This window comes from Carassius carassius, chromosome 24 (genome assembly GCF_963082965.1).
Source record: "Carassius carassius chromosome 24, fCarCar2.1, whole genome shotgun sequence".
Classification (NCBI taxonomy): domain Eukaryota; kingdom Metazoa; phylum Chordata; class Actinopteri; order Cypriniformes; family Cyprinidae; genus Carassius; species Carassius carassius.
The window spans coordinates 25,389,061-25,408,438 of record NC_081778.1 but is presented as its reverse complement, the minus strand read 5'-3'; the positions used below and the strand labels follow the sequence as shown (position 1 = coordinate 25,408,438).

Here is a 19,378-nt window from a genome sequence, read left to right as displayed (position 1 = left end):
TGCTGCTTACAGGATTTCTCTTAAATCTTTAAAGTTTAAAACTTCTTTGTTTCGTCAGTTATGGGCACATTCATGTCTTAGACTGAGGGTAATTTTTTTTATTTGGCCTGAATGCAACAACTTTATTTTTTTCTTATATTTCTTATATGAAGGTCATAAACAAGAAGTAGCTATCCAAATAAACTTAATCTTGTAAACAGCAAAGAATTCAAGCTAAGGATCAGTGATTAAAGCTCACTTTGCTGTGCACATCACAGCATTAAACCTTTTTGTTCACCTTCCACAATGGGTTAATGAAGATTTTATTACATTTATTTATTAATTTGTTTTATTAATAGCAGATATAGCTGAAAAATGGGCCCATATGTAATCAACAGACTTTTGCATTTTCTGCACTAATTTAAGGGGCAAATCTGCAGTATCCTTACAAAAAGTATATATATATATATATATATATATATAAGTCATAAATCATGTTTCCCCGGGAACACATGATATGTAAAAATTGATAGCCTGAATGCACTGTTAGTCGCTTGGGATAAAAGTGTCTGCTAAATGCATAAATTTAATTTAATTTATATATAAAATACTGTTCTCCTATTGGTAGTTGAAAGCATTATCACATTAGCAAACATGCAAATGGTGGACGATTTGTACCACTTTGTAAATGTCATTCATTCAAATTCTATAGAGCTTTTTGTGAGCACTGATTTAGTGTGGGCCTAGAAAAGTAATACAAGTTTAAATATTAATCATGCAATACCTTCCCTGTGCTCTAACATACAATAAAAGTCCAAACTTGGAGAGGTTTTCCATGCTTTAATAATAAATATGATATACATCTGATATAAACAAAAATATTGCACATAGCTCAGGCACATAACAAGTGTTTGCTGTACTGTGGAAAGTGCTGCCATTTATTGGTAAATGTTAGTTCACAGTGCAACATGTAAAAGCTCTAACTCCAGGGAGAGAAATACAGTTTCACTTAAAACACTGAACACATGTAAGCTTTGGCAGAAGTTTTTTGTTCTTTTGGAACACACGTGACAATTTAACTACAACAAAAACGACGGCCAACTGACAATTAACCCCTATTGTCACACTAAATTACTCTTTTATAAAAAGCAGGGAATAGCAGTCAGCAAAGAACAAGACTCGAGCAACAATCACCTACCCAGATGATCGGATTATGCAAAAAAATATTTATACATAAACATAAGAGCAATAAATAACAAAAAAAAGACAAAACAAGTCCCTTTATTTCCCCTTAAATTCATCCTTTGTGCCTCAGATTGCAAAAATACACAGTGCAAAGTAGGAATGATTCGCAACTCAATGTAAAATAAGTGTATGCAAATAATCACAGGTGAACAAGAACACAATTTCTACTTTAAGATTGCATTTATAAGTGCTCCTGATGTAACTGTGGGTGAGGGCCACTAAGTGTTTGGCCTGTGAGAGACATGGCGGAGTGAGTGCAATCCCATAATGCAACAGCCTCGAATTAAAGCTGCAATGTTGTACAAAGGAGCCCCTCCGACCAAACCATGCTGCGAATAGAGCCACGCCACCGTGGGGAGAACAGGTGCTGCCACAGCAACCAGATCAACAAAGAAGTTGTTGCTCCAGTGGCTTTTTCCCACCACTGCCATGCTAGAGGTGTTCTTGGGATTCTTGAGGTTGAAATTTAGCTCTTCCATGAACTGGGGACTCATTTTGGGCTCAGAAAAACCCAGACTGGAATCACTATTAGTGTTTTGGGCAGTACTGGTGCAAATGGGGCCAACATCTTTGACTAAATCTTGTGCTTCAGGTAAATCCTCCTCCTTTATGGGTTTTTGTGCTTCAGGCAAGTCCTCAACCTTTTTGGGAACCTGTGCTGAATGTGAATCCTGGGATTGGTGGGGTAAAGAAATAAGAAGGCCAGGGAAGCCACCACCTTGGAGCTTTAGCAGCTGGAAAAGGAGGGCTTGGAGATCAGCAGTGTAAATCATCTCATCAGTCTGGACACTTTTATCTTCTGCATCAAAGGGGTCGGTTGAGATATGTCCCCCTGTGCTCTTTTCCAAGACACTCAGCTCCAAGTTGGACAGTCCTGGTTGGGGAATGACCTTGGTGCCACCATCCTGACTGGAATCAACTGCAGTGGACATGAGAACCGCCTCCAGAATGTCTGCTCTGCTGGCCATCTCATCATTGGCCAGCAGCTTACTATCAGCCATCTCTTCCACCGCTTGTTCTTCACCATGTAGCTCCATCTCCAACTTGCCTGCAGCGGAACTTTCTGAAGACTCACAGATAAAGTCCAGTGTTGGCTCATCCTGTAAGTTGCAGCCATTCTGCGCCAACTCCATGCTGAGGAGCAAGGACTCCAGCTTTCGGTTTTGTATGTTTATGTCAATAAAATACTTCTGGATGCCCTTGTCCTTCTCCATGAGGCTGTTCTTCATGGTTTCCACCACTTGCCGCAGCTGCTTGATCTCTCTGCGTGTTTCTTTAAGAGCTAGCTGAGCTTCCACACGGTGGCATTCCTCCTCTATCCAGTCCTCTCGCATACGCCCTAGTTGGGACTTCAGCTCCCCAATCTCAGCCTCCCTGTAACCCATCAATGTGGAAAATGTGTGATATCAGTTTGTGAATTGTGTCAGAGCTCTAGAGGGAACTGCAATTCAGCAACGCATTAGGGCAAGTATTAAAAGCAGGCTCTTACCGGTCACAAATGGTGTTCTGTGAGTCTCTGAGTTTTGTCTTGAGGTGTCGTATGGCTACCTCTTTCTGCTGTAGAGGGGTAAGGTACTGCTCTGGATTGGGAGGCTTGATGCCATGATTGTCTCCGCAGGAATGGTAGCGTACAGGAGTTGTTCTTCTAAAAGTTAAAAGCAAGTTTACCTTTTTAAATTTGATGAAGCATGCCAATATAAAAGCTACAGAAAGAGCTGCAGTAATAAACTATGGGCCTGTTGTGTCTGTAACGAAAAGTCTGTAAAGTTTCGGTTTCTATCCAAATGCAAAAAGCTTTACGAATATGAAAAAAATAAACATTAAACAAGTCACCATAACAAAGAAAATGCAACCAACCACACAATAGGGTAGCAATGTAAATATTCATATTTAAAGAACAATGAACTAAAGTGCAAAAAAGAAAATGAAAGTACAAATATATTAAAAGTACAAGAGAAAGAAAGAAATTATGAAAGAAAAAGTAAAAACAAAGCAATGGCCCTGTTACCAGGCAGTAAAACAAGAGGCACAATATCCTAGCAACCTGCTATGCTGATTTAAAGTCAAATTTGTATCTGTGCCAGAGATTAAACAATGGAAGAACAAACAAGGACCCTGGAGAAGCTCAGAGAGGTATTACAGAGCACACACAATCTGTGCTTAGATTTAAAAAAAAAAAAAAAAGCAGCAGCAATTTGGCAAAATGGAGATTGTAGGTAAAAAGAAAACCACATATACCAGAATAAACTAGAAACACTAATTTCAACAAGAAATCCTCCATCCCATAAAAAGGAAAACTAAAAACCTACAAACCTAGAAATACCACATCATGCTATTAATAAGCTAAATGGCACACCTTAAATATCTTCAAACATACTGACTGTGTGCACATGAAATATTAATGCCCCCCTCACCCTCTACAAAAATGTAGCACTGAAAAACACTCTAGTCCTATCAGCCAGCCAATGGATTTTCTGTCTGCGGGGGCAAAATGAGAGCAGACAATTTTGTCAAAATCCCCTCAAAGCCTGGCACAGCCAAACCATGACCAATCTAATCCTTTATTCTGTGAAGAGGTTGAGGACACGTTAACACTATCTCCTGAACCCTACATTGAATATATTTCATCTATCGTGTACTCAACTTCCTACCATCTGTTTGTTTCTGCCTCTTTGTCCATACCTTCTGGTAGAACTGGAGTTGCTACTGCTGTTGGTAATGGAGGGGGCTTTTGGGGGTGTCCTGTATGGAGCATAAAGCTCTGCATCGCGAGGGGCAGTAGGGCTTCCTGCAGGCTTGAACACAGGCAGGTTTCTGATCTGAAGCCCACGGCTGAGGGAGCTAAGAGCAAGCAAATAGGACAGGACAGTAAATAGCAAGACACGCAGGCTATGTCTAGAACAACAATCTACCGTGCAACTCATTCTTTAAGCAGTAAACATGGAATATCTCGTTAACCTACTTCTTTACATTTACCAAAATGTGCATTTGTAATTTACTGAATTTAACATTCACATAATATCATGTGACAACAATGATGCATACTGTATCAATGTTTTACTCACTAAAAATACTTGAAATATAAAATCTGACACAGAATAAACAAAAATTCAAAACAAACCAGCTTGGATTAAGCTTCAGGAACATAAAATAAACCATAAAAACTGTACCTCCGAGAAGATGAGTTCTTCCCTGCAGAGTTGCTGGGCTGAGTTTCATGTGTCTTGTAGCTTCCAGTGCTTCTAGATGAGCTGAAATCTGTCTCACTGCCTATAGTGCATAAAATAGGGGATCAAAAGTCTAAAGTTTCCTCTAAAAAGCTAAACATATCTATTCAAGGGTATCTAAAAAGACAGTGTAGAAACTTCAAAGCCACCAAATGCCCAACCCAAGCACATTTCTAATTAGCATATAGCAAGATTAAAGAGGCTTGTCAGAGGATATAGGGTTACAGAGTTCTGTGATGAACATTGTCTGCCTCCATTATGGAAGAGCTAAGGCTTAGGAAGTCAGGGACTGAATCTTTTTAAGTGACAGAGGAATCCTTCACATTCGGTTTCTCTCAGCACTTTTATGTAAGCTTGAATATCGCCTTACCTGCAACCATTAACTTTTTCTAGCTAGCTTTAGCAATTAGACCCTGCTAGTAGATGCCGTAACTACACTGTTTCTACTTTGACAGCCATTCAAAAGTAGCCATGTTTTTCTATCTTGCAACATGTTAACTGCTAAATTATCATTAGATTTAAAGTTGTAAGTTTTTTTAAAGCATGATATATTCTTATATTATTATGTTACTGCTAAACTAAAGACTAAAGAGATATAATACGGATTACATACTTCCTGGAAATATCATTGAAGAGGGAAAGCAAATAGAAATCCTCTGAAGTATATAAGTAATAATCTAAAAATCGAATCAAAAAATAACATTTATTAAGCATTAAATTCAAAAGGAGGTGACAAAGACAAAGATATGCTAAAGAGGGGGTACGATAATTCAGGACCTTGATTTTACTTTAAAATATACATTTAAAAATATACTATTTAAATATACACACCTGAGAAGCATCTCTTTCCTTTTGACAAAACCATGATAAAGTGTGTACTTTTTTAACGTGCTACTATCTACCTAACTAACCAAACAAATGTGACAAACTCACTAACAATTACAAAACTGTGCAAGTTGCTCAATACAAATCAAGCTCAATTGCTGTGAATTCTCACAGACGATGGGAGGAGCGAACTGCTTTTAAGTGCACTGATTGGCCATCTACAAACCAACCAATCTATCAGAAAGGGTAATTAAGCACATGGCACCTGCTACATCCTGCATTTTGTTGTTTCCATTTTTTTTTTTTTCTTCAAAAAACGTCTTCAGAGAAACCCATTCAAGCAGAATCCCAAGAACATTTAAATGGATTAAACAGGCATGTGCGACCATGAAAATACATAAAATAATTACTCATCATACCCTTGTTTCAAAACAGAACTTTGGAGAACTGCATGTATTTTCGTGTTTGAACTTGCACCCCATTGGACGTGCGCACTTGCACACAAGCTGATAAAGATACCATGTGCAAACTGTCATTGTAGGTTCAGTAGCCGTGGTTGTGTATGTAACTAACCAAACATTAGATTTCTAAACCAAACGATTCTCTACTTTTTTTAATGCAGAAAACATGCAGTTCTGTAAACATTAATTATTTGACCTGATGTCATATTCATAATCTTTATATGATTCAAAAATCATATAAATAATTGTTTTCTTTTAAATTATTTTGCCTGATTGATGTGTTTTTGAGCATTGGAAAGTCAATTATTACTGGTATTATTTTAAAATAAACTTATACAAAGTACATAAAAATAAAAAAATATTATATATAAAAATATTAATAGAATCAAAAAAAGTTGGTAATAATTGCAGAAATAAAATTACCTTTTTGCATAATGGGTGAATGCTGTTGCTTCTCTCGTGTCTTGTGCTTCTGTGTGGGGGTGCTCCACTCGGCCACTATGTTCATCCGAACTCTTTTCACCTTGACCTTGCGCTCTCCCAGAGCGGGTGAACCCAATGTGCTGTTGTCAGAGCCTGATAGGGTCTTGGTTGGTGACACACATTGACTGCTTGGGCATCCAGTATCATCTGAGAAAACAGAACCAAGTGGAAATTATGATTTAAGGTTATACTACTGTGCTTTTCCTTATCAGAGAGGTCAAACATACAGGGCCATCAACACTTAAAAGCCATCATAGAGCAAATAATGACATTTCAGTGTGGATATAACATTTTATTTGAAATAAAATTCCCAAGTATCTTATCAGGATGGTGTGAAGTCATGGCGAGCTCTTGTGTGCTACCTGAGGACAGGCTGTTAGGACTGATGGTTCTTTTCGAGTGCTGGGAGCTAATGTCAAAATCCTTGCTCTCTTCTTCTGACAATGGCATGTTGGACACTGATGACTCCTTTGCTTTAGTACGCAAGGGGTGGAGGACAAATCGAGGGATACGGCTGCGCATGCTTCCCTTTTCCTTTACCTGCAGGAGATTAAAAAATCTGAATAATGCTTGGTTCCTTAAAGTTGTTTTAGTATCCAATATAAATCTTGCTTGCATGTCTTAAAAATGTGTTTATACAGAAATGATTTAAAGATAGTTAAGCACCTCGTATGCCTGAAAAGGTCCCATTCTTCTTAAATAGGGAATATGTCAAGTAAAACTGTAAAAAATAAAAAAGATTGCTTGAACATGTTTTGGTATGACAAAAACCCCAGAATAAAGTAAAATAATAGTGTAAAAATGAATGAGGACATGATGCAAGATGCCAGGCTGGTTTAACCCAGATTATGAATGGTTCTGGTGCCAGGCTACAATATTAATGCTTAAATACTAAAAATATGTTTTCATAAAATGTAGTGCATTATCATACTGGAGTTTCAGGCACCCACTAAATATAAATTAATTCACAAGTACTTGGAATTAAACTGCAGGAAATCTCATTCTAAATTAAACTGATCCAGTGGTATTATTAAACATGATTCTTCTGATGATCAGAGAATGTATCAAGTGTTACGTAAAAGGCTTTGCACTTGGATGAGGAAGTAATATGGTCAATTTAATCCTTGTCTAGGTAGAGGGATGATAAATCCCCACCCTTCTGGATAGATTATTTAAGATTCCAGATCTGCTCATAACTAACAGACCAAAGCCCAATGGCTGAATAATTTAATATCATGCATCACGCTTGATTGACTATGACGTCATTGGTCCATTTCCTGTCATTAGTGGTGTCTGTTGTTGTTGCGTGTGCCTTGTTTCTCAGTTTCTCTTGGTTATATAAGGGTGATGGTTGTTTTCAGTGTGGATGATGTAATTGTCTCCTTAAGGCTGACACTTGTTGCATAGCTGGGTGCTCGCTTCTTTCCATTTTGTGTCCAGATGTCATGTTTCATTACAAAAGAAGTCAAAACACAACCTTAAAGTAGGTCGCCCATTCCTTTCGGATAAGGAAAGCATGCTACTTAACTTTGAGTATCTTATGTCACCACCTCCTTTTAAATTATGCAAGTATTATGTTGTTTTATATTTTTGTGCTTTGTTTAAATAAAAAAAGGATTTGATGTACACAAAGGGAACTGAAAATGTACATTATCATTAACAAAAGATGTTTTTGAAATAAATTAATACTTTTATTCAGCACGGATGCATTGAATTGATAAAAAGTAAACTGTTGCAAAAGATTTTTATTTCGTATAAATGTTCTTTTGAATTTCTATTCATCACGTTTCTATCCAAATATTAGGCAGCAAAACCATTTTCAACTGTGATAATAAGTAGTTTCTTGAGCAGCAAATCAGTATATTAGAATGATTTCTGAAGGATCATGTGACACTGAAGACTAGAGTAATGGCTACTGAAAATTCAGCTTTGCTATCACAGAAATAAATTAAATTTTTAAATATTAAAACAGAATACAGTTATTTGAAATTGTCATAACACTGAACTGTTTTACTGTATTCTGATTAAATAAATGCAGAACTGACGAGCAAAAAAAAAAAAAAAAAAAAAATTTTTAAATTGCCCCATCTCCAAACTTTTAAACATGGCTTTTTTTCTACTTGGCCAATTAGCTTGACTGTCAAATTCAGGACAAGAAGCTTAGTGTTTTTACCTCATGTCAGCCTAACTGAAAAGCTGAAACTAGTTTCAGCTTGATATAGTTAGAAGTTACTGATGCAATTTCTCTTAAATCACCTCATCAGTCCTATGCAAATGGCATGGCTGGCTTGAGGGGATTAAACAGGAGTGCAGGCACAGAGTTAGAGGTTATTTGTTGACTCATAACACCTTATGTAATGTACTGCTCATGTTTAATTAAGAAGAATGATTTCATGCATAAAACTTGATAGTAAAAATCTGCTTCACCTCACACTCTCAGAATCAAAGGTACAGAGTTATCACACGGGCAGTACTCTAAGGTACAAAAGCTAAAAGGTACATCTTTGTAACTTATTTACCACTAAAATATACATATTAGGATCTTGAAGGTACATTTTGGTACTAGTTTTGTATCTTTTTATCTGAGAGTGTACATACTATATGTTATTAAGCCCTTTTATCAAAATATACTGTAAACTTTCATTATAATCCATTTGAACAACTTTTTAGTCTTTTTAGTTCTGACATGCAGTTATGTAAAACATTTTGTCTTCTTCTGTCCAAATATGTAGTCAACACAACACATCTATTTACTTCTTAATTCTTTCATTTAGCAGACGCTTTTATCCGAAGTGACTTACAAATAAGAATAATGGAAGCAATCAAAATTAACAAGAGAGCAATGATATGCAAGTGCTATAACACGTCTCAGTTAGCTTAATGCAGTACATGTAAAGTTTTTATCATTATATAATAAATAAATAAAACAGATAGAATAGAAATAGAGCAAGCTAGTGTTAGAGGTTTTTTTTTGCATTTGATAATTGAATGATAAATAAAAAGAAAGCAAATAGATAGAATACAGAAATAATATAGAAGCTAGTGTTTTTTTAAGAATACAAGCAGTTAGTAATGAATAGAGTGCAAGTCTAAAAGGGGCACTTTTTTAAAAGATTAGAAATAGAAAAGAGAGTGCTAGAGTTCAAATAAAGATGGAAGTGATGTGTTTTAGCCGATTTTTGCTAAGTACCTAGCTACTCGGAATGATTTGGGCAGGACATTCCAGCAGGAGGGAACATTTAATTTAAAAATGTAATTTTTTAATTTAGAGACACTTTAAATCAGTTGCCTTAGCACCAGAGGCTCTTCATTCTGTCATTAGTCCACGAAAGCAGGGATGATTCAGTGTTACTGAGAGGAGAGTAATGTGCACAAATGCATTTGCTACTTGCTTCGAGTGCTTTCTCTGAAAAACATTGTACATTAGTCAGTGTGCATGATTACAAAATTGAGCAATTCCTTTTCTCAATTCGCTTTTCTTTTCTGTAACCGTCTATACTGTAAAGCATTCCATACATTTTTAACTGAAAAGGGTTTTTATTATTATTTTGGTAGTTTTATTCTATTTATTCTATTTCCGGTGAGAATTAAAGCATTGGGATGTTGCCCCACATTTTTTTGTCTTGTTTAACTAATTTTCTGTTTCATTGTAGAGTTAAAATAGCCCACTTTTTTCATTTTGAAACCACTATTTTTAGTAGTCAGGTAAATCTTATAATTTTATTAAAAAATGGACTAAAAATGTCATTTATTTACTTTTTTATATAATTTGTACTTTTTTATCATTTTACTATTTGTTATTTTAATGCCCTCTTCATCTCAAAACGAGTTCTTATTAAATTCTTGACAATGTAATACAGTAATTTCTTTACTGTATTACAGTATAAAATGCTAAAAAAAATATTAAATAAGTAACAATTATATATATATAATTAAAATATAATAAATAAAACATTCCCATTTTTATATTATATAAATAAAAAACTAAACTTTTTAAACATCTTTAGTGTTTTATAGCATTCTGTAAATATCCTGTCAAAACTAGACTCATAAAACAAAAATTGTTTTATATTATTTCAGCTTGTATAACAAATTTCTTAATTAAAACAAAGTTGATTGACAGTACCTGATTGACAGACGTTTAGCTGCTGAAAAAAACCACACATTCACATGCATTACTACTTGAAAATATAATTTACATTTTTTTTCTAATTGTTTCTTCAAATGTAACATTAAGCTTACACAATTCATTAACAGCAATGCCTACTTCAAGTTTAGAGCAAACATGTTTAATATAGAGGCAATAAAGAACATGTCTTATTCTATTTAAAAATAGCCTATATCTCTTAATATTAGAATGCATAACATTATTTGCGTTAATAAATGTGCATTAATAAAAACCAGCTATGGTAAACAACTGTGTGACGCAGTAATTAAATAGACTTGCCTCGTGATGCGCTGGATGGATTCCTGTGAGTGAGAGTGAAGGATGCACTCCTCCCTATCTCTTCAAAACAACACACTGCGCGTTCTCGATCCTCAGCCCTGGTTTGATCTGATGTGATGTGATGTAATGTGATGGACTCTCAGCGTCTGTCTGCGAGAGAAGCCAGATTGTTCCACATCTCAGTGCATCAGTGTACGTGCTCAAGCAAAAGAGGCTGAGGACATTGACATCGCCAGGACGACGTAAATCTCACTAACGGTCCAAGTGTGTTATGTAATGAGCAGCAAGAATTAACCCTTACATGGCCGAATGAAATTTAATATTTGGTATTTGATTTGGTTCATGCTATATACTGATGACACTTACTAGTGACACCTTATGATTTCATCAAAAGTATTGTGTTAATGTCGTACACATTATTAATGGTTAATGGGATTTGACCTACACTCTTAAATATTCTTTATTGGCATAGATGGTTGGTTCATCCGTGGAAACTTTCCATTGCACAAAAGGTTCTTTATAGTGGAAAAGGGTTCTTAGCTTATTAAAATGTTCTTCACATTAAGTAAAAATAAAAATAAAATAATAATAATAATAATAATTATATATATATATATATATATATACCCAAAATTGTTCTTCTATGGTATCACTGGCATCACATGTGAGTTCATGTCTATACACAGAAGACATTTCTAACCAAGAGCTGACTACACAAGTCTTATTTTATAAGCTTTATTTTAATGATTAAAATAAAAATATGCTAAAGGAATCCCATTTTAATTATTGTACTAAAACAAATTAAAAAACTAGTATATAAAATGATCTTACATATCAAATAATTATGAATTAAAATAAATGAATAACAGTATCGTTTATTATTATTATCTGATTAAAAACGTTTTAAAACGGTAGCTACATGGTAAACGACCTGTTGGTTATGCAATACATTGTCGACAGTACGACCAGGATTTTCAAAAACACCAAACCTAGGTAATTCTTTACTCATGTAGTCTATAAAATTAACATCTGTTAACATGTTGAAATCAATAACATTCTCTCAGTTTGATTCCTACTGAAATCAAGTGAAGCCTGAAAGCAGCGGGTGGAGGCGTCGGCTCTCCATGGTGCTGAAGTCAACTTACTAAACGAGCTTAAAGTCATTGCGAGTGAAAGTCGTTCTCCAAATAAGATTATCCGAGTCGAAGACTCATGCCGATTCAGTATTACATCCAAATTAGTTCAGAAGATTGATTAAACCTATTTTATACAAAACAGATGATTTTATTCAGTTCCATTTAGTTCAATAACTTTTTCGCGTTGATTAAAAAATTAAAGTCAAGCTAATACGAGTGGCCTACTGAATATATAGGCCTTAGTGTCTTGTTTGTTAAATGATGGGCACGCAGTTATAATAATATGGTGTTTTACTGCCCTCTGATGGTAGACGTTTTATGTGACGTGACAAGTGACGTGACATACAGCCAAGTATGATGACCCATACTCGGAACACTCACACACACACACACACACACACACACACACACACACACACACACACACACACACACACACACACACACACACACACACACACACATACCGTGAACACACACCCGGAGCAGTGGTTTTACCGTTGAAATATGTAAAATAAACCCCAAATATTACACCGTTGTGATTGAGGACTGATGCGGAAATGGTCTACCCTAGAGTAAAAGATTAAGTTGAGGGGAAGTAGTTTCTTTGTACAAATCTGTAGGAAATTGTGTATTTGATTTACCATTCATTAATTACGCTATTTGTTAAAACAATGTTACTAGTTGTTTTCCCAAGTCAACTCAACTTTAGAGCACTTTCAAAAACCACAATGGGTACCATTTACCATTTAGTTTTCCATAACTGTGTATTTAATGAGAGTCAACGACAGTATATGCAAATATAGAGAACAAGACTTATAATTCACTTTTATAATTCACTAGTTAGAAGTGTGAAATCTAACCCAGTCTCCCTATGAATTCTGGTAAACTGGGACACTTTTTGACGATTCTGGTAAATTTGAATACTTTTTTTCAATGAGATGACTGGGGGAAAATTAATTAACCTGAATACACACTAGTATGTGTCTGACCATATAATTGTTGCTTGCACTGGAGTTTGTTGAAACATATGAACTTTAAATAATATAATCCACCTACATCGACTAATGTTTTATTTTAATAACTTTTCTACTTTAGCCTTTTTTTTGTTTTTTAAATGCAACGCAATTGCAATTGATGACCGCAAGGAGGCACTGCAGCGCAAGATAACGGGACAGGTGAAGCTAGACAATTAACCAAGTGTCTGCAGACAGGTTTCGTGAGGATAGAAGTGAGACTTTTTACAAGACAGTTACAATAATGTCTTTCAGATTTAGGAATATAGATGAAAAAAGCTTTTTATCTCTTTCTCTATGTATGTATGTGTGTGTGTCATATAAAATGTATATAAAATATACAATTAATATAAATGTTAAATGTATTAGGCGTTATTTATCTATATGAATAATATTTGTTTATAAATAATAACTACTATGTATAAGCATCTTTTATAATATATTTCACAATTTAATATATATTTTATACCTTTATAATGTATTTCATAATTTAATATACATTTTATACCTTTATAATTTATATTAACTTCTGTTGATAGAATTGCATAAATAATACATATTTATACATTAACATATACACTTAGATATAACATATCTCAATGTTATACATTTAACCATATTTAATTATTTTATTAGAATATATTATTAGTTATATTATTGTTATATTAAATTAATTATTATTTTTATTTTAAGAAAATACTCTTATTATTATTATCATTTATAATATGTTTTGAAGCCCTATTAGACTATAATTAATAATAATAATACATTTTATATAGGAAATGATTATAATGACGTACCTTAGGAGGTGTACAGAAATACATTTTAAATGCATTTTATATAGGAAATGATTATAATGACGTACCTTAGGAGGTGCACAGAAAGTCTGGAGAAGTTCTCCAATAAATCCAGGAGCGTCTGTGGAGTAGGCGTGACTCGCGAGCGAGTGTGTCTGCAGCTTCTTGCTCTCGAGCGTCAGGCGCATTCATTTGAGGCACGCAACACAGATCTCGCGCTGTCCGCACTCGTGAAACAAACAAACACAAACCAAAACACCCGGCTTTTCTGGGAAGACACGGCTCGCCTTCACTTTTTTTGGGGACAGAATCACCATGGATGCCTTGAGAGCAGTCGCCTTTTACACGCTCTTCATTTTCCTTTGGAGTTTACCGTTTTGCCAGTCAGCTGCGCTTATATCTCAGAAAAGGAGCACGGGTGCCAGGAGCGCGCATGATGGACAAAGGTCACACAACTTTCTTAAAGAGATTTTCGCATCCTCTCCGGGAGCGGGTCGTGTGGATGATTTAAAGGACCCGGTTGTGCCTCACGATTACATGATCTCTATATACAGGACTTACTCCGCAGCTGAAAAACTGGGGCTCAATGCAAGTTTTTTTCGCTCTTCAAAGTCTGCAAACACCATAACGAGTTTTGTTGACAGGGGAAAAGGTTTGTTTTGTTTTGTTTTCTTACATGCATTATCTGTCTGAATTATGTATCTATGCATTTTCAATATTTAGTAATGCACCATTATTTTACTTTGAAATCTTTGTGATATTGTAACACAGGTTATAATTATTAAAACATTATGAATATGCTTTAGACACAGATTTGTGAAGCAACATAAATAGACCTAGTTTATTGTTAGAGGGAAAGTAATGATATCTTCCCCTGAAATTGGATGAATAACTTTCGAGGGTTTGTTCGTGTGCTAATGGGATGGTGATCACTCGTCCTGGGCTTGGGCCACAATTTAATGGTCAGCACGAACTCATATTTCGGCTAGTATAAAGTTATATTAGTTTTAAATTGACCCTAAGGTAACATGCCAATAAAACACTAATTGTTGCGTTTTCTAAATGAAGGCAATAAATCAATCCCTTAACGTCATCGCGCGCAAGCAGTCCGAGCTGTTCTCACAAACCTCATGCGGGGAAAAACTAGTTTACCTTAGGACATAATATAGTATTAAATTAGCTTTTTTTGTTCTAAAATGAAATATTTTATTTGTTCAATAGAAATAGTCATTTTGCTTTTAAAACTTAATTTCGGTGTTTTCTGAAGTTTTCAGTTGCATTTTCTATTTAACAATGATATGCTTATAAGTTGCAGTGACATTGGATTTCCTTTAAGCAAAGTAATTGTGTGAACATTGTAGGGCAAACGAACTCAAAAACAGGCGACAGAAAGAGAAATGCGGCGAAAACAGCGCACTCTTCCATTGCAGATAAACGCGTTCGCAGAAAGAACAGCACCGCAAACTGAATTGGTGAAAAAAAAACTTCACTCTCCTCACTGATTTTGATTTGATGTGTCATTGGCTATGACCCTTCACTGGACCCTCTGAGGGTTGCTTTGCATCAAACCGCTGATTGGAGTATTTGAACTGGGTGATCTAATTGAGTGCCCATGTCATAACATATCAAACGTTGTCTATTCTCCCGTAATGAACTAGTTCAGTCAGTGGAACATCACCAAAAGAGAAGAGCAAAAACCGGAAAGGACCTTACGTCTGTTTAGGTTTGGACAATTGTTGCTTTTGGGGCATTTTGCTGCCTTCATAGCTTTCAAATTGTGGATAGTTTAGTGCATTACGCGGGATTATAGATTACAGATCAAAACGTTTTTATAAGCATCTTGAACTGCTTTTGGTGTGTGACACTTACCATCAATACTTCATGCAAAATTAAACCGTTCCAGTTATATACAGTGTCTTGGCTATGCGCGTCATTCGCTGCTGAATGTCATCAAGAATCATTTCCACTCAAGCGCTATTCAATTATGATAAGGCAGCAATCTTTTTGTGTAACAGGAAGGAATTTCCTCCAAAACAGATAAGACATTTCCCCAAATTTTAGATCGTTATGGTTGCAAGATCAGACAAGAACGAACGGAATGTATGAAAATTACTTTTGGCACTTGTAAGTAACTCATTAAAACGCAGATGGTGCCCCGGTAGCCACACCAAGAGAGTCTCTCTCTCTCTCTCTCTCTCTCTCTCTCTCTCTCTCTCTCTCTTCCTACATAATCGAATTTTTGGAGAAGAATGTTCATTGATTAAAAGTGTGCGATTGTGTGATTTATGAATTTCTGTTAGTGGCCTTCACTTGTCTCGGTTATCTTTTTAGGCTGTCGCGTAAACCCTTGCTGTATGCAATTGCATTTTATATGCGCAATAATCACTTTTGATCGGGGATGTTGTTTTTGGCAGAAGGGATGAAATATAAGCGAGGTGCTTTTCAATGGGGTGGGAGGGAATTCAGAACTGTTAATTATTTGGCGACCTTGTATTCGATCTGTTTGAGGTCTTATAAAAACTCTAATGTGGACCATATGTGCACAGGAACGAAAACAAACATTACATTTGAATTATTTGAAAATTAATTTCGCGCATGAACAAAGAATGCCATAACAATATTCATTTTCGATTTATTTGTTCTAAATATTAATTAAAACTACAAATTAAATGCCGTTTTTAGGTTTGATTTCATTTGAACTGCAGTGCAGTTATTTTGTATTTAAGCATTAAAAAACAATCTACTATCGAGCAGCCATATTAAAATTAGTCTGGTGTTGTTCAAAATTATGCACGTATTTGTCTGGGATTTTGTTCAGGCTAAATTATATCTGTGCCCGAGGCGTAGTTGGAGCGATAATACTCTAATAGTTCAACTAAAATTTTTACATACACAAGCCCACTTGAATTCAGATAAATGCTTCTCGTTTGGTCCGTCAGAGAGATAAAAAGGCGTTGATAAATTGCGACTAGGCCTCTGGATTCCTGAAGGGGAAAGAATGTATTAATTGTGCATTGTTCAGCACGTACAGTATGTCGCTTTGTGTCTGGCGCACACTTTCCCCCCACTCTCTCTCTTTCTCTCTCTCTTCCTCACTATGCCTACCAGATCTCTCTTATTTGCGTTATCACCTGTACATATTTATGATAAATTATTTTGCAGGTAGTCATTTGAAAAAAAACGCATAAGGAAACTACACACGTCGCGTAAACATTCCAAACAGAAACAAAACATGCTTCAGATCCACATGAGAACATTTTAGCTAACTTTTTAAAAATGTCTAGTATTTAGAAAATTTACCAATTCTTCATAGTCCCCTAAAAACAATTCTAATCTGAAGAACCTATAATGTGCCATCAATAATTTTTACCCCCCCCCCCCTCACCAAAAAAAAACCCCCAAAAAACTATCAAAAATGTTTCTTAATAAGAAGAGGGTTCTAAATTAGATTTAAAAGTGTAACCTTGGAGAAATCACACATTTTTGCTCCACTGACTAGGCAAAAATGATTTCTCTGAAAATATTTGTCATCAATTATCCGGTTAATTTGTAGGGAAGTCGTGGCCTAATGGTTACTTGGCTGTATGTCACGTCACTTTTTTTCACTTTTACATCTGTTTCATCATATTAAGCTTCTTGGCTAATTTTAGATGGACAGTCTTTTAGACTTGATTTTGTGTGAATCTGCCCCACTTTCCAGCATGAAAGGCTAAAATAAAGCCTGGTCTCTGAGAATGTAAGCCAGCATCTATCTTTTATTTTTATTTCCAAGATGCATTCTAATATCAATAAATAGTAGTTAAATGTTGAAGGCCTATTTGCTAGCTACACCAAACTTAAACATTTTATAAAAAGCAAAACAGTAAACTATTTAACAAAAATAATGGAACTGTGAGTTTCTAAGCTACTGCATCTTCATCATCTTCGTTTTTATTTTAGCTAGCTACTCTTTTGTGCTAAATCTTGTGTGTATTTTCCAACTTAAAGGATAAAAAAGAGCCAAAAAAATAAAGTTTTAGGTTTTACATGGCTCCTTAATGAGAATGTGAGTCACTCTAAGTGAATCTGACTGCAATTATTTCTCTTTATCTTGCAGACAATCTCACGCTCTCTCCTTTGCGAAGACAAAAGTATCTGTTTGATGTCTCAACTCTCTCAGACAAAGAGGAGCTGGTCGGTGCTGAATTAAGGATATATCGTAAAGCGCCCGGGGATGTCCAACCGTCCCCATCAGGCGACTACACTCTTCATCTACTCTCGTGTCGATCAGAGAGGCCACTGGCTTCCAGATCCCTTGATCTTCAGGATTCCCGGAAAGCAGAATGGGAGGTTCTGGACGTTTGGAGAATTTTTAAAAACAGACACCAAGGGAATCAGCTTTGTCTGCAGCTCAAGGTTACGCATAGCAAATCTGACACCGAAATCGACCTAAATCAACTGGGTTTCCACCGGCACGGCCGAACGCAGCAAGAAAAGGCCATATTGGTGGTCTACACGCGGTCTAGGAAAAGAGAAAACTTGTTTAATGAGATGAAAGAGAAGATCAAGTCTCACAGAGAAGACGACAAGGATGAGGAGAGCGCACTGCAGTTTAAAGCGCGGCGCAGACGGAGAACTGCGCTCAATAATCGCCATGGGAAACGGCATGGCAAAAAGTCCAAATCGAGATGCAGCAAAAAGGCACTGCATGTCAATTTCAAAGAGCTGGGATGGGACGACTGGATCATCGCTCCGCTCGATTACGAAGCATACCACTGCGAGGGCGTGTGCGACTTCCCACTGAGGTCGCACTTGGAGCCGACCAACCACGCCATCATTCAGACGCTCATGAACTCCATGGACCCCAACAGCACGCCGCCGAGCTGTTGCGTGCCCACAAAACTCAGCCCTATTAGTATACTATACATAGACTCCGGCAACAACGTCGTGTACAAACAGTACGAGGACATGGTGGTAGAACAGTGTGGCTGTAGGTAGCGAATCACACACGAGGGTTTGGCACCAAGGCATAAAACACTTGAACGATGCTCAAAGACGCGCTTGAGCCGCCCATACTGCGCATTCTCACTTATGCAAAAGGGATTCTTCAGTAGAGACATTTTTGACGATTAAAAAAAAGATTTCCACAGGCCACTGTTCACGGTTGTGCCATGAGCTTGTGTACAGTTTCTCTAGACTTGGAACAAAATCTTGCATTAGAAGGTTCGTTTTTCTTTACGCATGCTGGGTTTCTTTTTGTAATTACGTGTTCAAAAAAACCTAAGTATCTCTTTAACGTGTGTCTCTCGGACGAGACAGGCAGAAGAAACGCCAGATTTAGTGCGTGACCGTCTGGACAGGATTCACTGAGGATTGTGTTACACTATTATCTCCGTGCACTCAGAAGAATGTGGAGACGGGCACCTGTTCAAACTCATCTGCTAGTTATATGGATAATATACTGTATGGTATATGGATAATGAATGAGCAAAACGCTGTGCCCTGGAAACGGTTTTTTTTCGAACCACTGGTGCGTAATCAAGAATCATATTCAGCTTTTGGGGGCAAAGGTGAATGTACCAAACAGTAAATAAGGCATAACGAGATTGACTGAAGACTGATTTCTTTTCTTTTCTTTTCTTTTCTTTTCTTTTCTTTTCTTTTCTTTTCTTTTATTTTCTTTTCTTTTCTTTTCTTTTCTTTTCTTTTCTTTTCCTTTTTTTGAAGTGCCTGGGGTTTTTTGTATGTAGGTAAAAATACACACAATTTCATTTTGTACTTTC

General features: G+C 36.1%; 2 protein-coding genes across 5 annotated transcripts; one reads left to right on the top strand and one right to left on the bottom strand.

Moving 5' to 3' along the window:
- Positions 1 to 799: 799 nt before the first annotated feature.
- On the bottom strand, positions 800 to 10,368 carry LOC132103277 (syntabulin-like). 4 transcript variants are annotated; one of them, XM_059508245.1, is made up of 8 exons: positions 10,347 to 10,368; positions 6,887 to 6,941; positions 6,583 to 6,760; positions 6,161 to 6,367; positions 4,395 to 4,494; positions 3,907 to 4,056; positions 2,714 to 2,866; positions 800 to 2,598 (listed from the first exon to the last, which is right to left on the bottom strand). In XM_059508245.1, the coding sequence occupies exons 2-8, from the start codon at positions 6,908 to 6,910 to the stop codon at positions 1,443 to 1,445; spliced, it is 1,968 nt and encodes a 655-aa protein (XP_059364228.1). In that variant the 5' UTR covers positions 6,911 to 6,941; positions 10,347 to 10,368; the 3' UTR covers positions 800 to 1,442. The 4 variants fall into 4 exon arrangements, with proteins under 4 accessions (XP_059364228.1, XP_059364226.1, XP_059364227.1 ...); XM_059508243.1 differs by having other exon boundaries at positions 2,714 to 2,869; positions 10,347 to 10,366; XM_059508244.1 differs by lacking the exon at positions 10,347 to 10,368 and having other exon boundaries at positions 2,714 to 2,869; positions 6,887 to 7,038.
- A 3,425-nt stretch (positions 10,369 to 13,793) lies between these two features.
- On the top strand, positions 13,794 to 19,085 carry LOC132103691 (growth/differentiation factor 6-A-like). The gene is made up of 2 exons (XM_059508788.1): positions 13,794 to 14,268; positions 17,713 to 19,085. Exons 1-2 carry the CDS (start codon positions 13,932 to 13,934, stop codon positions 18,591 to 18,593), a joined length of 1,218 nt encoding a protein of 405 aa, XP_059364771.1. The 5' UTR covers positions 13,794 to 13,931; the 3' UTR covers positions 18,594 to 19,085.
- Positions 19,086 to 19,378: the final 293 nt, after the last annotated feature.

Coding starts and splice junctions, on each gene's coding strand:
- LOC132103277 (XM_059508243.1), bottom strand. CDS start 6,910: ATGGGACCTTTTCAGGCATACGAG. Junction 4,057..4,394: donor AAGAACTCATCTTCTCGGAG/GTACAGTTTTTA, acceptor TAGCTCCCTCAG/CCGTGGGCTTCAGATCAGAA. Junction 2,870..3,906: donor AACTCCAGTTCTACCAGAAG/GTATGGACAAAG, acceptor TTTAACTTTTAG/AAGAACAACTCCTGTACGCT.
- LOC132103691 (XM_059508788.1), top strand. CDS start 13,932: ATGGATGCCTTGAGAGCAGTCGCCTTTTACACGCTCTTCATTTTCCTT. Junction 14,269..17,712: donor TTTTGTTGACAGGGGAAAAG/GTTTGTTTTGTT, acceptor TTTATCTTGCAG/ACAATCTCACGCTCTCTCCT.